Genomic DNA, 22,943 nt, shown 5'->3' on the forward strand with positions numbered 1-22,943 from the left:
CAAAACAGCATTGATCTTCTGACCAGCATACCTTGTGAGTCATGTCCAGATCGTATCTCTTGACCTATGGGACCACCAAGGGTAGAAATGGAATCTTCATACAAGGATCTTTCCATCAAGACTCTAAGTGTCCATTTCCAAGCATGGGAAGTCATTCAAAAAGTGAGCCCAAGGTCACCCAGTCGCCAGTTTTAGTTTGAAGGCATTGTAGAGTATTTTAGTTGTATGATATGTTTTTAAGTGTGCAAATGTTTTGCACATGGTTGTTTTTAGCCGTTAGAGTATAGAAATCTATAAATAAGACTCTAGGCATCGTGTGAATGTATCCAACATTGATTAATTCAGTTTCATTTCTCAAATTCACGCGCGAAAGTGCCAAAAACACATAAAAACCTATAAAATCGCAACTTAACACGTAATTTCTAGCATATGATTATGATTTTCAATTCTAACCACTTCAACACAATAATATATACCAAAGAGTGTTGTGTGCCAAGTTTCGTGCAAAACAAACCAAGTTTGAGCTATTTTATGCGCAAAAGTGCCAAAAACGGTTAAGAACCCTTAAAATCGCAACTTAACACGTAATTTCTAGCATATGACTATTATTTTCAATTCTAACCACTTCCACACAATAATATATACGAAATAGTGTTGTGTGCCAAGTTTCGTGCAAAACAAACCAAGTTTGAGCTACTTTATGCGCAAAAGTGGCAAAAACGCTTAAAAACGCATAAAATCGCAACTTAACATGTAATTTCTAGCATATGACTATGTTTCCAATTCTAACCACTTCAACACAATAATATATACCAAATAGTGTTGTGTGCCAAGTTTCGTGCAAAACAAACCAAGTTTGAGCTACTTTATGCACAAAGGTGCCAAAAACGCTTAAAAACGCATAAAATCGAATTTGTGTACCTTTATTGCTGTCCATTTTGAAAATGTGGCTCTGGATGTAAATCCCATTTGTCCACGCACTTTTTTTATTGTGTTGAAACGAATGGGAAAAGTAATACTAATTATATATATATATACATATATATATATATATATATATATATATATATATATATATATATATATATATATATATATATATATATATTTATATATATATATATATATATATATATATATATATATATATATATATATTATTTATATATATATATATATATATATATATATATATATATATATATATATATATATATATATATATATATATATATATATATATATATAACACTTAATTAAATCAAATTTGTAAAATAATTAATATTACGTACGCATTCAACAACGCTTTGAATTTTGTGTTGCGAGGTGGCTTTTGAGGTTTTTGTAATGAGTCGAAGACGTGCACAGTGTTCGTTAAAGGACATATGACCAAAAGTATCCAATGCAAACTACAAACGCAAATTTAAAATCAACAAATTAGAGGTTCGCAAACTTACCCTTTCACATATGGAGCCAGAATGAACGTGTGTTTAGATGCAAGGGAATTAGTCAAAGCAGTCTTAATGTATGCTCTGACTTCATTTGGAACATTTACACATTTAGAACCCGAAATCGTCTCAGGACAAAACCATCCAATTTTTATTAGAGGTTCGCAAGAATTTAGCTTCTCGTAAGCCGCACTAAACTCACGAATAAGAAAATTTTGTTAGTAATTCGGTTATTAAAACAATTAAAAAACAATGCCTAACTTGTAAGATAATGAACATTACCTCATGAAGACATGGAAAAGAGCTACGTTCAGCATCTCTCCTCTCAAAAATTGCCCGATGTCACTAGGACCAATAATTACAAACGGGCTCTCAAAAAAACAGTATTGCTCCTTCAACAGGTTCAGAATGATTGGGTCCTCCTCACTTATGCGAGATGCACAAGTGTGCAGCCATTTGCAATCTTGAGAGAGATCTTTTAGCTCCTCATCAGTCAAAATTGGAGTGCTTGACATCGACTTTGACCCAGTCGACACCTTTGCTGAGGAACCGACCTCTCTCCAAGATCCCTTTGGACTCTTTTGCTATTTCAATTTATATAATTAAATTAGTGTAAGCATGCAATTAAAAAAATAAAAATAAATAAGGTACAAATTATTCGTACCATGTTAGTGAATCGGACCCAAGCATATGGTCATGTGACGTAACTACCTAGGGCGTCTAATAGTTTCTCAAGGCTTCATTTTGGCATTGGAACCGGGAGTGAGAAATCTTCAAACCCCTTTGCAATAGTTTCCACGATCATACTGATGTGCCCACTTGCAACAGGCATCGAATGCACTGTTTGGCTCTCTTTGGTTGGCTAGGCCACACCATATGCATCCTCAGTTAAGTTGCCATCACTAGTAACACCTAACTGAGGCAGAAAATGAGAATAAGGAGTCACCTCCTGAAAAGTGTGTCGTTTAGTATAATAAGCATCATAATAAAATATTAAAAAGCGTTGCAATTTAAATTAATAAGTGCTTATATATTTAAAAACTATGTACCTGTAGCACTGGCTCCGGAGTTGGCTCCGGATTTTGAGCAACGGAGTTTATGGTCTCCGGTGTGGGGTTTTCCCCTTCAGGGAAAGTAATGGACAAGGGTGCTAGGGGGGTAATGGGCTCGGGTGTTGGCTCGACCAAAGCATTAGGATCCCCATGTTGACTTTCCTGATCCTCAACAATCAGGTTTGCCAAGTCAACAATGGGTGCTCCCATCTTCTACAACACGGCGGCCAGCTTGGCGAGAACGTCCTTCGTAATCTCCACTCGGAGGGTTGCTACTTCATCCCGCAACGCCGTTCGGGATTGAGTAGCAACACACTCTTTGCCGAATGCCTTCTGTAACCCCACGCGGACGCCTCCTTTTCCGACTACCCGCCCACTGTGGTCTTTCCCTAAGACCATATCCAATGCGTCAACATTGCCTCTTTGGGTGAACTCCCCCGTAGCTTCTTTTTCCTTCTAGCCCATCTGTTCAAATAAAAAGTGACATATATAGCAATTAGTATAAGTACATCAAAGCCAAAAAATATAAAACAAATCAAGAATATACTTAATAATTTCAAAACTCACCACAGCATCAGCAACCTTCATCGTTCCCGGATCATTAATGGTAAATTTACCACTTGCATCTCGGGAATGCAGCTTGCAATACCAATCACACACCCGATCTCCAGCAGGAGTATTCACGGATGCGGAGGTAGTCGTAGATGAGGGCGTGGATTAACTTAGATTGGGGTATAAACCCGCATCCACCCACTCTTTTCGGAGCTCATCGTACGTTTTCTGGCCCAAGCGATGGTAAAACTTCCTTTTGCTTGCAGAATCAGAAACTTTACCACGCTTTTCCTAATTAATCAATAGGAATCGAATGTCATGTATTAGTTTAATGACTGAATCAAAAGAAGTAAATTCAAATTGGTAAACTGTAATATAATATGAAATACTTACAACTTCTATGGGAGTTGTTCTTTTGGCAACAAAGGCCTCCCAATCCCTCTTCGATATGTGACCCCACATTTCGTAGGGCATCTTCGAAGGTGATTGCTCTCCACCTTCGTTTCCCGTTTTGACCTTTTTGCTCGTACGGGCACGCCTCTTCGTAATCCAGCCAGCTATTAGCTTGGATTTGAAATCTCTAAATCTTTCAGCAACAGCTAAAAGAAACACATTCTTCTTGTCCTCATCGCTCTCAATGTGGAAAAGATTCTACAAAAAAAAACTTATATTTATTACTGTCAATTAAATTAATTTTAAAATGAAACTAAATGAGTAAAAATAGTAAAGTTGCTTACCACATTATCATTCCATAGAGAGTTCTTCAAACCCTCTGGAACCTCGTTTCATGCGTGCAATATGGAAATCTTGCGGATACATAGGCCCACTTGTTTTCCATATTGCCTACGCCATTTTCCGCAGGGTTGACCCAATGCATTGTATTCCAAATGCATGGCGTCTGTGACTTTGAGGTTTTTCGTAGGACCTCGCCCTTTTCTTTAATTACTGGTAGTGGGAGCATCCATAGGTGGGGCGTCTTCAGTCTCAAAATCATTGTCAATTAGTGGAGTGTCTTCAGCCATACGCTCGTATCTCACAATTTGGTCCTCTTCACTGTCATAACTACGATGCTCATTATCCGAGGTCTCAATCTCGGGGACAATTTCGTCTCTGAATAGATACATTGTATATCAGTACCTAAAAAAGTATGAATAAAAATATATAAGAACATAAGCTAAGTAATATTAAGAATATGACTATGATTTACAATTCTAATACGTTAAACACAATAATATATAACAAATAGTGTTTTGTGCAAAGTTTCATGCAAAACAAACCAAGTGCCAAAAAAACTTTAAAAAGCTTTAAATTCATACCTTGTGAATCACTTAATTCAAATGTATTCCTTCCGTGTGATCTACACGCATATAACCAACATCTATATCATCTACATCATCTTGATCCACTGATTTTGGATTGAGAAAGGGAGGGGAGTCTTCAAAAGCTTCATATTCTTCCTCATCCTCAACATCACCTATACCAAGGATGCTTCTTTTCTCCGGTACAACAATAGACCATTTTTTATCAGACGGGTCTACAATGTAGAATACTTGCTTGGCTTGTGTGTCTAGTATGAATGACTCCTCACTATCACGCAAACGAGCTAAGTCTACAAGAGAGAATCCAAAAGGGTCGTCATTTTTTATGCATCGTCGATTATTATCTACCCACTTACATTTGAAAAGACCAATATTTAAAGTAGAGTAGTCAAGCTCCCATATTTCATATACCCGCCCGTAGTATACCAATTTAGCATCAACCGGCGCTTGATCCTTCGCACTCGTGTAAAATGTAGATGACGCCAAAATAGAAACCCCATTATTCTGTAGATACGATGACTTCTTGTCTTGACTCTGAGTCCAAAATGTGAAGCCATTGACATCGTAACCCTCATATTTGTTGACATCATCATGCGAACCAAAAGCTAACCACTTAACAATTTCGGATACACCCTTGAGTTCTTCGCATATTACTCGATTATGAAAGCAATTAATAAACGTCTTGTTATGAAACTGCATCAATGCCCTATCTCCTTTAGAAGGATGTTTTGCGCGCAATATATCAAAATGCTCACTCAAAAAAGGATGAACTTCCAGAATATGATGCAACACATACTAGTGTGCTTGTAGAAGGCTTTCTTGAGGAGGTGTGACCGATTTGGAGCCAATTGTTCCTTTTCCCTCAAGCCTTCCTTCATGTCTAGAGGTGGGAAGTCCAATAGGCTTTGCCATGGCCAAATACTCGGTTATAAAGTTACTAATCTCATCGCTCACAGTGCCTTGAATCATACTCCCCTCGGGTTATGCTGTATTCCTCACCTTGTTTTGTAAAACACCCATGTGTCTTTCAAAAGGATAACACCACCTTAAAAAAACTGGACCAAAAAGCTTGATCTCACGAACGAGATGGACAATAAGATGAACCATTATGTCAAAGAAAGAAGGTGGAAAATACATCTCAAACTTGCATAAAGTTACAATCACGTCGAGTTGAAGTGCATCAAGTTTAAAGGGATTAAGAACTTTACTACAAATTGTGTTGAAGAACGAACATAGCTCGGTAATAGCATATCTCACATGTTTTGGCAGTATTCCACGGATTGCAATTGGTAAGAACACTTAGGCTCACAAATCTCTTCATGTTGGATGAGTACCCAGACGAAACCTTAATGCCATACAAACACTCACAAAATGTCCGCTTCTCTGCTTTGGACAATGTGTAGCAAGATGGAGGCAAATAAATTTTGTCATTACTCATCTTCTTCTTACTGCCACCAACTTCATCAGCTCTATTTCTTTTCTTACTCACCTTAACATGTGCCCACAACTCCGAACGAAGACCCTTACATTCAAACCAATCTCGCACGACCCTAACATCCTTTGTCTTACCCGGAATGTTCATGAGAGTCCCGAGTATGGCATCGTATACATTTTTCTCTATATGCATAACGTCAAGACAATGCCTAACCTGTAGATCTCTCCAATATGGAAGCTTCCAAAAGACTGATTCTTTTTTCCATAATCGGTCTTCACCCCCTTGCACTTGCCCCGTTTTACCAAATATAGTCTCAACTCCCTTAACCTGTTCATAAACCTCATAAACGGTCAACGGTCTACGAGCTACACGGTCCTCAACCTCCCCGTTGAACAACTTCTTCTTCTTACGATATTGGTGGTCTCGTGGAAGGAACTTTCGATGGTGCATGAATACGTGTTTGCACTTAGGAATTCACGTGGATTCCATGTCATCGATACATATTGGGCATGCTTTCTTCCCTTTGTTCTTATATCCCGATAAGTTGCCATATGCCGGAAAATCATTAACGGTGCATAAAAGCATTGCACGCAAGGTGAACTCCTCATTAGCATATGCATCAAACACTGAAACGCCTTCATCCCTTATCTTTCTCAAATCCTCAACGAGAGGTGCAAGATACACATCAATGTCATTGCCAGGTTGTTTAGGACCCGAGATAAGAAGCGAAAGCATAATGTACTTACGCTTCATACACAACCAAGGTGGCAAATTATAGATCACTAAAAGTACCGGCCAAGTACTATGTTGAGAACTAAGATTGCCGAATGGTTTCTTTCCATCCGTAAACAGACCGAGCCTTAAATTACGAACCTCATCCCCAAAAGTCTTATGCAACCTATCAATACTCTTCCACTCCGGAGAATCAGATGGATGTGTGAGCAAGTGACCTTTCTTCACCCTATCTGCATGCCACCTCAAATTTAACGCATCTTTCTTTGTAGAAAACAAGCGCTTGAATCTAGGTATTATTGGAAGATACCACTATACCTTAGTCGGTTGCCCATTAGCATCCCGAGCCCCTTTACGCTTGTAGCGCGATAACCCACACCTAGGACACTCTTCTAAGTTCTCGTTTTTATTTCGATACAACACACAATCATTTGGACATGCATGAATCTTCTGGTACTCTAAGCCGAAAGGACACATGAGCTTTTTGGCATAATATGTCGACTTTGGAAGTTCATTTCCCTCAGGAAGCATCTCACCTAACGCTTCTAATAACATTCTGAAACTAGCGTCACTCCAATTGAACTTTTACTTAATGTTGAAAATTGTCAACACTGCTGTTAGTTTGGTGAACTTTGTACATCCAGGGTACAAAGGCTTTTGAGAAGCCTCTGTCAACAAGTCAAAAACACGAGGACGTTTTCCTAACTCATCTTCGACTCCCTCCATCATCTTATCAACACGATCCACATCCTCATCGACATTCTCTTCATCTGTCTTATACCCATCAACATGATCTACTACATCCTCATTGACGTCCTCAACAACACTTTTCTCTTTGTAAACTCCCTCCTCATCATGCCAAACCCAAACATGATATTGAGGCCTAAACCTACGTTTAAGTATGTGCTCCCTAAGGATATCAACACTATCTACCTTTGATACATTGCCACAACTGACACATGGGCAATAAAAACCAAATCCCCCCGTCCTAACTTGATGTTCAACCGCAATACTACAAAATTCTAATACGCCATCAATAAATTCCGACGATTCAATGCTTCCATACATTCAAGAACGATCTTTTGTCATCCTAATTAGTGTGATTAATTGATTCAAAACAAAATTAATACACAACTTTTAAACATATATAATTAATTCTAACAAACATATTTAACCCTAAAAAAATATACTCTTATTTATACCAAATCTATTTAACCCTAAATATACATACTTCATATTCTAATTCTATACTTCATACTTCAATATTAAGCACTACATTGTAAATAAAATCATATTCTAATTCTAATAGTTAAAGACATAACTATAACAACAAACCACATTTTTAACCAATTACACAAATATTTAACAAACTAATCACATAAACTTGAATAATGTGAAATTCACAAATAGTAAAATTTTGCTCAAATAGTATCCAGATTTGCAAATAACAATTCAAACAAAAATTCACTACATTACTAAATTACATGTTAAAAAATAAAGATATGAACTTGCAAATTAGTAAAATAAATATAATTACCTTGATTTCGCGTGGGTTATGTTATCTACAACAAAAAACAAAGAAACAAAATTAGTATACAAACGGTTGCCATAATTTTTGAGTTTTTTCATGAATATCTTGCAAAACTTAAATGCTTAACAAATTAAAAGGAGAAAAAAATACCTTAATGTCGTGGGTTTTGAAGATGAAACAAGACCCAAGTATTAAATTTCGTGGGTTTATGAACCAAGAAGATAAAGAACTGTTAACACTATAGCGTTTTTCGATAGTTTGCAAATGAAGATGAAGAACGACTTTGAAGAAACTGTTGTACGTTACGTTTGTGAAGTTTTTTTTCAATGGAGAAGATGATGAAGTTTGATGATGAACAAGAACAGTAGAAGTTTGAAGTTTGAAGTATGGAGAAGATGAAGATGAACACAAGAAACGAACACAAATCTTGATGCTTAATCTTACGTTTGTGAAGATGAAGAACGATACGTTGTAGTCGAGTTTTGTGAAAAAAGAATGGCGGGTTATTTGCTGTGTACTGTGTAAACTGAATGAAGCGTGCTGTGTACTATACAGTATATATATTACAACGGTTATTTGCTGCGGGCCCTAGCTAACCGCAGCAATTAATGTTTTTTTTTAAAAATTTTGCTGTGTAACGGTAATTTTTAGGATTATTTGCTGCGGTCCATAGCCTAACCGCAGCAATTAATGTTGGTGCTATGTATTTGCTGTGATCAAGCCAAAAAAACCGCAGCAATTAATTGTTTTTTTTTCAATTTTTATATCCTATTTATTGCTGCGAATATACAAAAACCGTAGCAAATGATAAGCAGCAAATACGTTTTTTTCCACTAGTGTTAGTATTTAGTACTAATCCTTTGTGTTAGTATGGTATAACTTCTTACCCTACTCGTTTTTGGAATTTTACATTATATTTACTTTATAATATGTAAAAGTATGAAATATGTTGATATGTTTTAGTAGGAAGTTAGTTCAATGAAATTATGATAAAGATTATATTAAGTATGTGTATGCTAAAAGTATTTTTAGTATGTTAATTTAATAATCTTTGAACAAGTTTAGGAAGTTGGGTGCAAAATTATATTCTAGTGATATTAAGTATGATTTATGTTATAAACTAGTGCTAGTATATTTATGAGTTAAGTGTTACATTAGGAACGTTATTATTTTTTTTATGTTAGAATTTTTATTAATATGTTTATGTTAGCCTTCAAACTAGTTTATATAGTAGTAAGTTATTTTATGAACGTATTTTACTAAGTATGATTATATTAAGAATATTGTTATTATAATTTATTTTGAGATTTAAGTTTATCCTTAAAGTTATATTAAATTTCTATGTTATTGCATGAAGTTTTTATTTTTGTAAGTGGTTATGTTAATTATTTAAATCTAGGATTTAGTATGATGAATTAAATTAAGTCGTTCTTTTTATGTGAAAAGGGCCTAAAACACTCATAGGCCATTCGACCACTATCATATAATAAAAAAAAAGAGTATAATTTACTATTTTAAATTATTACAACTATTTTTGTGATAATAATAAGATAACAATTTAAAAAGATATTTTTGAGAAATTTTTTATAAGTTATTAAATATTGAAGTGTTTTTCTTGAATACATGAGATTTCATAATAAAATTAACTTTTAATCACTATTTAGTATAAAATATTTTATTTGCTAACTATTTGACTAAAATTTATGTAAAATGATGTAAAAGTATTTTAAGTAAACTTGCCGCTCAAACTATATGTGATATACTGATTTTGTGAAATTACAAGTTTTACTTGATTTATAATTAGAAATATTGCCTTTTATGAAAATTATAAGTTTGATTTGTTTTTTAAACCAGAAATATTAATTTTTGTGAAATTATAAGTTTTATTTGTTTTACAACTAGAATGTTGATTTTTGCAAACCTTATAAAAGTTTACTTATTTTTCTAAACTTGAAATATTGATTTTTGGTGAATTTGTAGAATTTTGGAAACTTATCCAAATGATGCAGTTTTAATTTGAATTTTAATTAGAATATTTGATTTTTATGAAGAGAATAAAGCTTTATTTATTGTAAAGTTTAAAATGTTGATTTTGGGAACTTATTTAAAGATAAATAGATTTTAGTAGCTACTTGTGGAAAATATTAATTTGGAGACTATTAAAAATAAAGTTATAAATAAAATTTAATGTGTAAAAATTTATTAATGAATGTATAAAGACATAAAGGTTAATTCTACGTTATGATTTAAAATTTTATTAAATAAAAGAGGTTATCACCTAAGTTGATCAAACATTAATTGAATGACCCTGATAGTAAGGTAATGTCGAACCATGGACCGGCATGTAAAATCTCGGCGCTCGTGTTGGTCGGCACGTAAAATGCGATGTAAGACAGGGGGTTAGCTACCTATTCTGTAGAGCTCGAGCATAAATTGTATTGGAGGGGTGACGACTCCCACCACAGTTAAGGTTTAGCACTACGGTCCTCACCTAACCAGATCCTTACATAATATCAGGTGTCATATTGATATGCTTGTTGATCAGTGATAAACTTGATTAGTGTTGATGCTATGATGCATTGTACGGTTATGAGTATTAACCAAATGAACTTACTCAAGTGTTAAGATTACCGAATTGTATAAGTGGCGGTAACGTACTTCTGTCAGGATCGAGAATGGTATCTTAATGACTTAAAAGTATGTAACAGAAAAAGAACATGGTAAAAGTATACAGTGGTGTCAATTAAGTATAATTTCGTACTTAAATTATTATTTTGTAAATGTAACGTATAATTTCCGTATTTTGAGCTGGATAGGAAGTTATGCTCGGCGTTAAGCGCTGACCGATTCAATCAGCTGTCATCCGTATCATGGATGGCAGCATTTTGCAGGATTTAGTTCAAGTTCCGATCCAAGCCACAACATATACTAATTATCGAGAACTTAGCTGCTTTTTGTATCTTTATTGATGACTTGATAATGATGTATTTTTTTTCTTTTTGAGCAAACAATATTTCTTATCAGAGGTAATAATATTTTACTTTTGTTTTAAACAGTTTTAGTTTTATGATTTAAAGTTTTTAACAGTTCGGCATTTTGAGACTTTCGCAATATTTTTTGTATTAAACATTATTATAAAACGTTAATTATGTATCGAGATTGCCGCTCCTGTTACATACACCACCGCTTCAATGTTCCTATGTAAGAAGGAATTCTTCATATCAAGCTGGTGTAGTGGTATAAGACCCGGATGGTATCAATTTTGGCCACTGGAGAGAAAGTTTTAGAGTAATCTACTCCATAGGTTTGAGTGTACCCTTGGGTTACCAGTCTGGCTTTATACCGCTCAACAGTATCGTCAGCCAGATATTTGATCGAGTATACCCATTTGCATCCTACTATCTTCTTCCCTTTGGGCAATTCACACTTTTCCCATATTTTATTTTTGTCAAGAGCAGATATTTCTTCCTCCATCGCCTTTTTCCACTTTTGATCCCTGAGAGTGTCTTCAACATTCTTAGGCGTGTTTTTTTAAAAAAAAATAAAAATACCTTATATGCTGCGGTTTTCAAAGAACCGCAGCATATAATGTAATTTTTTCCCCTCGTTTTTTATGCCATTTAATGCTGCGTTGTGAAAAAACCGCAGCAAATATCACGCAGCAGATAGGATTTTTTCCAATAGTGTTAGTACTGTCCCAAGACCCTGGTTACTTGGCCTATGTATAACAGTGGCTAAGTTTAAGCCTTCTTCTTCCACCCCACCCCCCAACCCCGGCAACCTTGCAGTTGTTTGTGCTCCTATCTGCACAATGTTCCTAGTACAGTTAGCAGTGCCATGCTTGTTTGCAGGTTTTATGCTTGTCTACACAGTATTCTGAGTTGTAGTATTTTGGCTAGCTTTTGTTGATCAGTCTTTTGATGATCCCTTTGAACCATTTATATTTGGTTCATATATTTTCTCATCCTTATGGTCACCCATATCTTTTTATTTAATATCTTGAAAAATTTGCTCTAAGTAATCTTAACTATCGCCTGTTAACTAGAAATAATTTCAACTATTGATTATTTTCAAATAATCCCAACTTTGCTATAAATTTGCTCGTGGCATACCCTATCACTTGGTAACCTACAATAGCAGATAAAGTAAACAAAAATAAAAAGCAAAATAAATATAATTTATATCCTTAACCTCCCTTCTATTCAACACTTACCCAAACTCCATCTACTGCTAACGACGTACCCTCCACCATCACAACAATTGTCAACATTTGCCGCCGCCGCTGCCACCTATCATCACCATTAACAACCCCACATTCATTCCAAATCACCACCAACATAACCGCACACCCAAATTCATCTCATTCAATTAGCACCAGCCCACTTCATCTCATCCAATTAGCACCACCAATCGCCATGACCATTGCAAAAGCGAACCCGGATGAAACATTTTGCTTGTTTTGTTAAAGAGAACCTGAATCGATTGTATAGATCACGTTCATACTTGAAAAGTAGGCCAAAAAGTTTGCTTGTTTTGTTACAAATTTTTTCCTAATAAAATTATTTCTGCTTGTGATGAAACATTTTCTAAAAACTTGCATAAAAGTAGCCTGGTTTAAATTTGAGTATCTTACACCTCAAAACGTTTAAATCAAAACCTATTCTAAAGTTTCAATCAAAACGTTTTCTAAAGTTTCTAAACGTAAAAAGTGTGGTCAACGGTTAAAATTATGTGGATTCAGTCACCTGGCTTCAATAGTGGTCAAAAACCTACTTTGGAGACTGTAATTCGCAAAAAAAAAAAATCATCGAGCTTGTAATTCGCAAAACCATCAAAACATTAAGACAGTAATTCACAATTAATTCGAAAATATAATATTTGTTGATAGACTATAAATATATTTGCTTATATAAACCTATGATTTTTTTCATCTCAGATTATCTTAAATAAAAGTAAAGTTTGCTTCATTAAGAAGTGACCCAAATATAAAAAGAAAAAAATAAAATAATTTCATTTTCTATTTTCATATACACAATTTTCATATACATAAATTTTAAGCTTAAAATTTATGTTATATTTTATTATTCTCTTAAATCATACATGATAAAAATCTATAAATTAGATTAATTTATATAATATATTGATGGAAAATCTAAAATCATTCAATGATGGAATCATAGAAAAGAATAAGTTTTTATAATAAACAAAGTATGCTATTGCATGTAAAAATTGTAGTAATTAAAATCTAGTAAAAACTATTGACGAACATTGACTTACTTGGGTGATTTATTTATCAATATAATATATCTTGACGATAATCAATTTGATAAATTTTTATTGATTGATAGTAATTATTTTTGTCTATTTTTTCACATTTATGTTTTATATAATTGAATAAATTATTTCTTCGCTGTTGTCAATTATATTATTATAACAAATACAAAGATTTAATAATTATGTTTTATATTGTAAATGAATTAATTTTATAAATTAATATTTATATATTCATATGAATAAATATTTATTATGTCCGTATTTTATACGAGAATCTATCTAGTTTGTCATGAATGCAGTAACACATATTGAAATGAATATCTTATTTTTCTCTGTAATAAAGTCCAACGCGGTGAAAGTCCCTGTTTTACATGTGCCCTCTTGATTTCAATTGCAAGTATATTAACTAACAGTCTTCGCGAAGTTCTCTTAGTTGATTTTCATATCAATCACAACTTATATAAACCTTCCGATGTAAATATTTATCATGTGTTATTATATTCGTAACCATTAATGTTTTATTTGTTTTCCAAGTTAGGTTGAATGTTGTAATTATAAATATACTAGTAAATAAACTTTTGTTAGTATAAATTATGAAAATACGTATAAATATAAATTTCAAAGTTTATAAAATCGTAATTAATGCAATAAAATCTTTTGAGTATCACACAATCACATCTTAATCTATAAAAATGCTACACTTGACAAAAGTATATAAAATGGTAAGTAAAATATTCCATTTTTTTTTTTATAGCATTTAATGATTGTAGGATATGATTATCCATATAAATGAAATACTAGTGGGGCTAATATTTTCAATAGATATGCAAAGCAGCAGCAGGTACTTGTCACATTTAAAATTATAACCCGATACCCAAGTGTATGATTGTGGGTAACGAAATGAAACTAAATTAAGAAGAAGACATATAATTGAAAGAGGACAAGAAGTGCAACTAACTAAAATGCTTATGTGCGTTCACATGTTTTTATACTTCAATAACTTCTCCTCCCCTACATACGCCAACGTTTATAAGCATCGTTCCATTTGTCCTCGACTTCAATACTCTACAGCAGTTCCTCCTTGGTGACTGTTCATAAAACATTAACGGAAGAACACAAAGTTAACAAAAACATCAATATTCCAAAGAAATCCTATTAAACTCTGATCGAATTCATTGTAAGTGATTTATAATCAATGTCCACCTAAGTACAACAAATAAGCAGCTATTGCAATGTGTCTATCTTTATATGAAATAGATGTCTTGGGCTTAAAGATGACATAGATAGGCATGTTAAGTGTTCATAAAACATCAAATTCAAAGACGCACAAAATGAGAAAAATGGGAAAGCTAAGGGCACAGATGACCCGTACTAAGTACTTAATTGATTTTCTAATCGTAATGCATTGGATCAAAATACAAAACATTAAAAATGTCCTCTTAGACCTTCAACTTGCACATGTCGAAAGTATTTCTATATTGTCTAATCAGACATTAGTAAGCAGTGATTACCAAATCTGAATAACATTTATGAGAAATGCAATCTTTGCTCATTTTCTAGATCTGAACACAAGACTTAGCCAATGTGTACTTCAAAATGAGATGCAGATCAGATGGCACATGACACTTTAAACTGGCAAGTATCAATCAGTAATTTGCGTAATGATGAATTTAAGGCTACAAATGAAATGTTGTACACCAGTAGCAGAACTTACCCTAGTCCACAATTGTGGATCCGGTTCCTTGTAGACTATAACTTTATCGATTGTGGATGGCTCGGTCATTCTCCATCGGCACAGTGGGTGCTGCATGCGATGCCTCAAGTACTCGCTCACTGTCTGATTCCTGTTCTTATCGAATCTAGCTTTTGACAAGTAATAAACAAAGGGTTTCTGGCAAGGGTTTCGAGCCACAGGACGAGTATTAAATGCATAAGCTGTGTAATCCGCTCTCCTGTACCAATTTAAGAATGTCCTTGTTGGCATTTCCATCTCACGGGGTGACAACACACCACGTATTATTTGAACAGCAAAACCCCAAGATACTGAGATAGTCCATTTCATGGCCTTGTTGTAGCATACCGATTGCTGCATCAACCCAGCAGAATCCAATTTCATTGGGATTGTTAACCGTTGCAAGGCTTGAACCTGAGTGACATTAGGGAAGATGGGCTCTACCACATCCAAGTGATGCAGGGAGACGAATGGTGTTACGGGGTGTGCTGCTAACAGTCCAAACAAGTTGCCATACACATCATACTGTATTTTTTTCCCAAACACCAAAAAAGCTTGTAGTTAGGAATTGATAAAGAGCTTATATCCAAACAGATAATCACACAAGTGAATTTCCAAATACACCAAAAAACTTCAGCAAACCTATGTTCCTGGCTACTGCTTATTCTATCTTTTCCTTTAAAACAAAATGTTTGAGTCCAGCTATTAAAAATTTTTCTATTGATCTCACAATATCTAATTCGTAAAGATAAGATCAAATTAGGATCAATCACTTCACATAAGAGCTCATAATCTTAGATAATTTAATACTTCTATATAGGTTAATAACTTAAACAAATAGGTTAAATTGCATGAAAATTGGTCCTTAAGTAACTTTGTTCGTGATGAGACCCAACAAGAATCTTGCTCATATATATGTTAAAAGTATTTTCAGCCTTGCCATGAAAAAAAAATGGTTTACAACTCTCAAGTCTAAAACTTTCATCTTTGCATCTCAAAAGACATGTTATTTTGAAATTAAGTTCAGATCAGAGCCAATAAATTAACATGAAAGTCAACAATCCAACTTTCAATCAAATGAACACCGAGGATATACCCACTTCGGCCCCTGAGTTCGCTACTTCCTATCTTTGAACCCTCACCTCGTTTGCTACATTTTTTTATATGTATTTGTACCCATCATTTTCTTAATTCTCATCTATATATTTCTTCTCTTGTAATATTATTCACACAGTTTAAATTTTTATCGTATTCTCAAAAGAAGCAAACTACTCCATCGCATTTGAGTCAAAACCCTTTGATTGCAAATTCAGAGGGAGAAACGAGTAGTAAAGGTTTAAGAAGGTTCAAAAGGCAAAGTCTAATTAAACAAATAACAACTAAAACTATGTTCATAAAGGTTTTTCATTAATATATTAACAAATCTCAAAGTACCTAACATGCATTTTTATTCAACTCAAATGAAAATTCTATTCTAAAAAGTACTAAAACAAAAGCATCTTTGTTCCCCAGGTAAGAGGTCAATGTAGGCTGACCAACCTTTTTCTACATCATGAAGCAACGGTTATTTCCCATTTACAGCTTGGCATTATATTAATAGTTTCCCCGACGGTCCTAATAATAATTTCTATAAATAGTCCAATTTATAGTATTACACACCGACAATAATCAACAGCAATAATTGTATTCATTCACCAAATTACAATTAAAAACACCTCGAAATTCAAAATCACACAATCCTACAGTTTTGCCGTCCAACTTTTATTAAGAAAATCAATGAGAAGTGTCTACCACGCACAGAATAAGCCTTCTGACTTTACCCAAGATGCGGGCCCCACGGTTCATATTAATCAAAATTAAGCATATAAATATTAACACTTTTTAGAGATTTTTACTAACTTTTACTTCTACTGGTCTACTACTAATTGGCTTAAACCCTCAATTATCTTTTAAATCACACTTACTACCCAATCATTACAATTTCCCCAATACATTTCCAACCATTTCTCAAATCAATTTTGCACCAAATATAGGATGGGGGTCACATTTGTCAAATGGTTTTTCAATTGGGTTTTAATTTTTCTTTTTAAACAAAATCAATTCTTTTAATTGCCTTTTCTTCAACTAAAAACAAATTTATTATTTCTTTCTCCTCCGTTCTGAAATTCTATTCATCTCCTAAATTAATTTTATATATAACGAGCTAATTTGTAAGAAGATATATATATTTTCAAGTGAAATTTTATTTGAATCGTCTAATCGAATACTTTCTTAATATCAAACTTTTATAATTTTTAGCTAAGTCTATTTTAATATATAAATGATCAAAACTAGATATTAAATTGCGTACAAATAAAATATAGCAATGTAACGGAATAAGGATCAGGTATTAAATGAGCATAATATCAAATCACCCAACATTTTCAACCAAACAAGCATATAATAATTGAATACAATCAATTCAATTGAACAACACATCACCAACTAAATTAATTAAAGTATTAAACCAAAAACAATTTAAAATGGGATTGATACCTGGTGAAAACCGAGTTCTTTAGTGAGTGGAACACCGAGTTCAGCCATACAAGCTTGCATTCTATCATCACTACCATAAAGAACAGGATACCTTTGAATACATCTATCTTGCATTTTCTCTAAAGCAACAGCTAAAGGATAACTAATTGCAAATCCACCACCACCATAAGCCATTGCATATGAAAAATATATATTCTGCAAATGACTCTCTGAATTACTCCCTATATAATAATACTCTCTATGATCATACTTATTTAATACTCTCACTAAATTCTCTGTCACAAAAACGGTGTCGTCATCCCCTAAAACGAACCACCTTACATCTTTTAATCCTAATCTTAATGTTTCCGATACTATTCTCGATATTCTAATCGCCGATCGGTGACCTTGCTTGTTCGTATACCTAAACTTTGAAGTATCCTCTGAGATTCTTACGTCAGGTAGAGAATCTTCTTCGTCATCATCAGCTTTGCTTACGTCACCGTCTAACCATACAATGCCTCTCATCTCTGGTTTTTTAAACCAAATCTTTATGTAGTTTTTCCTTCCTTCCCATAAAGAGGCTGACCCACCAATGCCGAATAATAAATGGGATATGTTCGTGGGTCCTGGGTCGGATGCATGTTCGGATTCGGGTATAGGTTTGGGTTTTGGGAGTGTCATTTTTTCTTGGGTTTGGAATGAAGAAGGAAGAAGTATATGAGAATCTGAAGGGTATTCGCAATTTTGAGGATGGGAAACGAGTTTAAAAGTGTAGACAACGTAAGTGACGGAAACAGAGAGAATTAACCAAAGCGTAAGTTTAGAAAAAAAACCTTTAGTGATATGATTTGACCCGACTCCATTAACAGACTTTGGGCTTCTCATTTGATCCCAAATCAGCTTATCAGGATCTTTCATACCGCAAAAGAAGACTGACGGAAGGAATCAATCTATAATCAAAAACAAATCCAGAGGCCAGATCTAATTGATGATGAATAAAAAAATATATTGGGGATTTAATTTCAGAAGAAAAAGAAAAGAGGATTAAAGATGGTAGTGGCGAAGAGAAGAAGCAGAAGAAGTAAAAGAGTGCATTGTTGTTGCCAGGTTGCACACTGAAAAGATAAAAGACTGATTGTGTTTAATTGAGCTCCCTTTCCCACTTTTCTTAGATTTCCTTTTTATTTATATTGACGATAAATTCACGAAAACACAGGTTTTATTAATATTATTTCTATAATAATATGATGATTACTGATTAGTGTACCAACGAAAATGATATACTCCTTGTGTTACTCCGCTATTATATTAGTTATATTTGACCTTTTCTTTTTAATTTTATTTGATATATTTATTATTTATATATTAAACATTACAAATTTAAAAATTATTAAAAATTAATATTATGTAAGTATTTAAATAAGATTAGACGATTTAAATAAAATTTTATTTAATTGTGTTTTATCTTATAGATTAGCCACCATATATAAAACAAGTTTAAGCGATAAATGAAATCAATAAGTGTAACGTAACAAGTATTTAAAAATAGAGAAAATAGATGCTTATTTTGATGTGTTTTTCTCATTTCAATAAGAAAAGAAAAAACAAAAACTAATTAAAGAGTAAATTCTATATTGGCAAATTATTGTATTTAGAGAAGGGAAAATGCAATAATTGAATATGCATGAAATAGCAAAGGATTTCTTACCTGTTATATAACAGGCTCACTCCTTGCAAGCAGTAAATTAAAAGAGAAAAGAAATAAACATAGATCCTTTAAATGCTAGGTGATAAGATTGTGAAAGTATTATATGTAGTGATTGCTATATGGCCTATCTTATCATCTATTATCACTAAAAAATTTCCGACTGATATAATATATTTTTTAGGTTAGAATTTATCGATATTGGACAACACTTTAATTTGACCAATCTAACTAACAACCAGTACGGTGTCTATTGACATTAGCCTATCATTTTCCTTGGTTTATAAACTTAATTTTAATTAAAGGCCTTCTTTAAAGGGTTCTCGAATTGGAATAAAATCATTATAATTTTAACGCTTATTTGTTTCTTTCGTTGATAGTACTTTGGACTGTGAATTCTTTTCTTTACTTCTTTATCGTCAAAATGCAATTCGCCTTACAAGTGACGTAATTTTTCTTTTGTTTTAAGTCATAATTTTCGGTAATAGACGACGAACCGTCTTGGTCTAACATTTTTAATGTATGAAATCGGGTCGGTGAGCATAGACTGTTACAACTGGTATCACAGCAGGCATTCTGAACATTGGTTGATTAAAGAAAACAACATATAAACCAGTTTCAGGTGAAATTAAGTGAGCATACAACGTTTTAATTTATCTATGATGTATGAGGGTGTCTAAAGTATCGAATAGGGTTATGTTTAATCGTAGTTGTTGACCAGGATGACTATGGAAAAAGGCAAAGCTCCGATGGAACCCCAAACCCTAAATGGACATTGAGAGGAAGAGCCATAGATTATGCGACCTTGAAGTCTACAAGTTACATGAGGGGGAAAATGAATTTAAAGAAAGAATGGACCAACTTCGAGCGAAGTTCCTTGAGTGTGTAATAGTCCGAGTTAAAGTGAACCGGATATTCACATGTAAATATAAATTCCGGATTACACGTCGGATATTTAAGTTAAATGGGATTCTAGGACCGACAACGTTCTAGTGACAAAGAAATAATAATTGGCATCAAAAATAATAATTCAGCGGAAGTCTTAAAAAGGCAAAAGTGCTTACAATAAAAAAATAAATTAATGTTCATTAAACATATAACAATAATCCAGAGTATCGAATTGCTCAATTACATGTTCAAATGTCCAATTCTCACTCTTCCAATCCCATCGCAATCAACTTGCTAGTTGTCAAATGACAACATCATTGCATGTTCTAAAAAACATAAACCAGTACACGTCAGAGACTTCATACAACACATTATATAGATTACATACAAACAATAAATTTATCTTAGCATGCAAAGGCACTAACAATCTTAATTCATATTTAACTTCCCAATTCCCTAACTCATGTCGTTATCTATTCTATTTAGGTCATCAGAGTGTTATCAAACCTAGGTTTAATAGTGAGCTGTCAGTCATGCCAGATCCATTGTTTATTGACCATTATCTTTGTCTTATTTGAAATAGTATTTTAGATATTTTCTATATAACTAAAAAATGGTAATTTCACCTGATATAGTAACCGTTCTTTTTAGATAGTCAACTTGATACTATCGATATTTTTGGATTTTAGATCTATCCATTACTTGGAATTTTTAGATTTATAAATCACACCTAATCTCTAATTGTACATTCCTTTGAATTATTCTTCTTTAAATTTTGATTGCAAATAACGTTTAAGAAAATGAAGTAACTTCAGAGTTAAAATCGAACAAAATAATTAAGGTGATAGTCGGTAATTAAAGGAAATGAAAGAGTTATAGACTTGTAGTTAATGCAGTGTAATTATGAAAAGAAGTACAAATAGCTTCTACATGCTCAAAGACCAGCTTATTATGAAAGATTGACTGCAATAATCAAGTTGTGATGAAAGTGCCACATGATGGTGCAATCTTCACGTACTGGATTATGTGATTTCTTATAATAAATGAAAATTACTAACTTAATCCACTATAAAATAAAAAAAAATTAGTGACAAAGTATTTTTATACTTAAAGCTGTTTAGCGATAAAAATGATGACAAAACGGTTTATAAAGTTTTTTCTTTTACGTCAGCAATAAAATTCAAGAGGAGCTTTAAAAATACACAAGGTTACTATAGAGAAAATTACACTTTTACTGTAATTCTCTAATGTTCATCAAATTAAAAGTAATTATTAACAAATTTTGTGTGTATGAATTCAAAATGACAGTTGTCACAAAACTCTAAGATTTAAATCTAGACTAATACATACTCAAAAGGTACAAAGAAACGCTCACCACATAGGAGAATCGACGAAAGGATGGACGATCACCGGATAGCCGAGTTTCCGGCGGTGGGGTAGCGAGATTGAAGGTTTCTGGAGTAGTTGGTTTTTTTAAAAGTTACATGTGAGTTACATTATAAGAAAGAAAGTGAAACCACTGCCAAAAAAGATAAAAACTTCAAAGTAAATGAGACAAAACAAAATAAAAAATAGTGCAAATTGATAGGGAGATCCAATGTTTCATAGTAGAAAGCTGGATTATAGGAGTAGTAGTTACTAGGAGTGTTCAAAAATATCGATCCGAATTCAAAATATTCGGTATCCGGTTCAAAAATCGGTTAAATTATCCGTTTTTTGAAAGTTGGATAATATGGATCAAATATGTGGTTCCGGATTATTCGGATCGAATATCTGGTTTTCAAACCGGATTTGGTAAAACCAGATATGTTGTTTTCTAATTTTTTTTTAAAAAAATAAATATTTTTTAATAAACATTTTTTTTATAGGTTGTTAAGTTTACTAATATGTACATTCTCAACTATAGCTAAGTTGCATAATTAATTTATTGTTAATTGATTTAGATTTTAGAAAATCAAACCATATTTCCACAACGATTTGTATTAAAGAAAGAAAACAAAGTGAGTTTAAATATTTATGTTTAAAAATATATAAAATTATATAAAAAAAAGCAAAAAATAAGAATTTTAAAATTAGATATCTGATTTTTTCGGACGGTAACAGAATAGTGATTTTTACTATTTAAAAAATCGGATATCCGAATTTCTTGATCGCACTTTAGACACCTCTATATTTACCCTATTTATGTGTCGGTAGCCCATATCCCAATGCAACTACTCTTAACTAGACTGAATAATAGATTAAAGGAGTAACTGAGAGAAAAAAGTAAGAGTATAGGACTTGCATTTTTCCATAGTGGTTGGTAGTAGTTAAAAACTTTAAAATCTTTTGAAAGAACATCCCAATTTAGTGGTTGAAAAAACTACTTAAAAAAATATAACTATAGATGTTGATTTAAAAATGAATGCTCAATTATAAAAGAGATAAAAACTATAAATTTTTGTATAATGTTTGTTTTCTAGTTTAAATAAATTGAAATGAGATTTGAAAATTTCTTGAGGTACATCTTTTCACATGGTTTGAGACTTATTAACCCCTGGGATGAGCAACTAACCCATGACCAAATATTGAAAACCATTATTAATCAAAATCATTATTTTTTGGTTTTGATCATTTGATAGACAATTTTTTCGCCTTCGGAAATGGTCCAAGTAAAGTCACAATTTATAACAAAAACTCTCTCCTTACAACAGGAATATTTTTAAGATTTTGTTGGAATTTTAAATGGAACAAATAACATAATAAAATATTTGAAATT

At 32.9% G+C, this 22,943-nt stretch overlaps 1 protein-coding gene across 1 annotated transcript; it reads right to left on the minus strand.

The window, feature by feature from the left end:
* Positions 1-14,129: 14,129 nt before the first annotated feature.
* LOC130799494 (uncharacterized) lies at positions 14,130-18,766 on the minus strand. Its single transcript, XM_057662603.1, has 3 exons — positions 17,611-18,766; positions 15,058-15,600; positions 14,130-14,431 (listed from the first exon to the last, which is right to left on the minus strand). Exons 1-3 carry the CDS (start codon positions 18,508-18,510, stop codon positions 14,330-14,332), a joined length of 1,545 nt encoding a protein of 514 aa, XP_057518586.1. The 5' UTR covers positions 18,511-18,766; the 3' UTR covers positions 14,130-14,329.
* Positions 18,767-22,943: the final 4,177 nt, after the last annotated feature.

The sequence above is a fragment of the Amaranthus tricolor genome, chromosome 14, assembly GCF_026212465.1.
Source record: "Amaranthus tricolor cultivar Red isolate AtriRed21 chromosome 14, ASM2621246v1, whole genome shotgun sequence".
Taxonomy (NCBI): domain Eukaryota; kingdom Viridiplantae; phylum Streptophyta; class Magnoliopsida; order Caryophyllales; family Amaranthaceae; genus Amaranthus; species Amaranthus tricolor.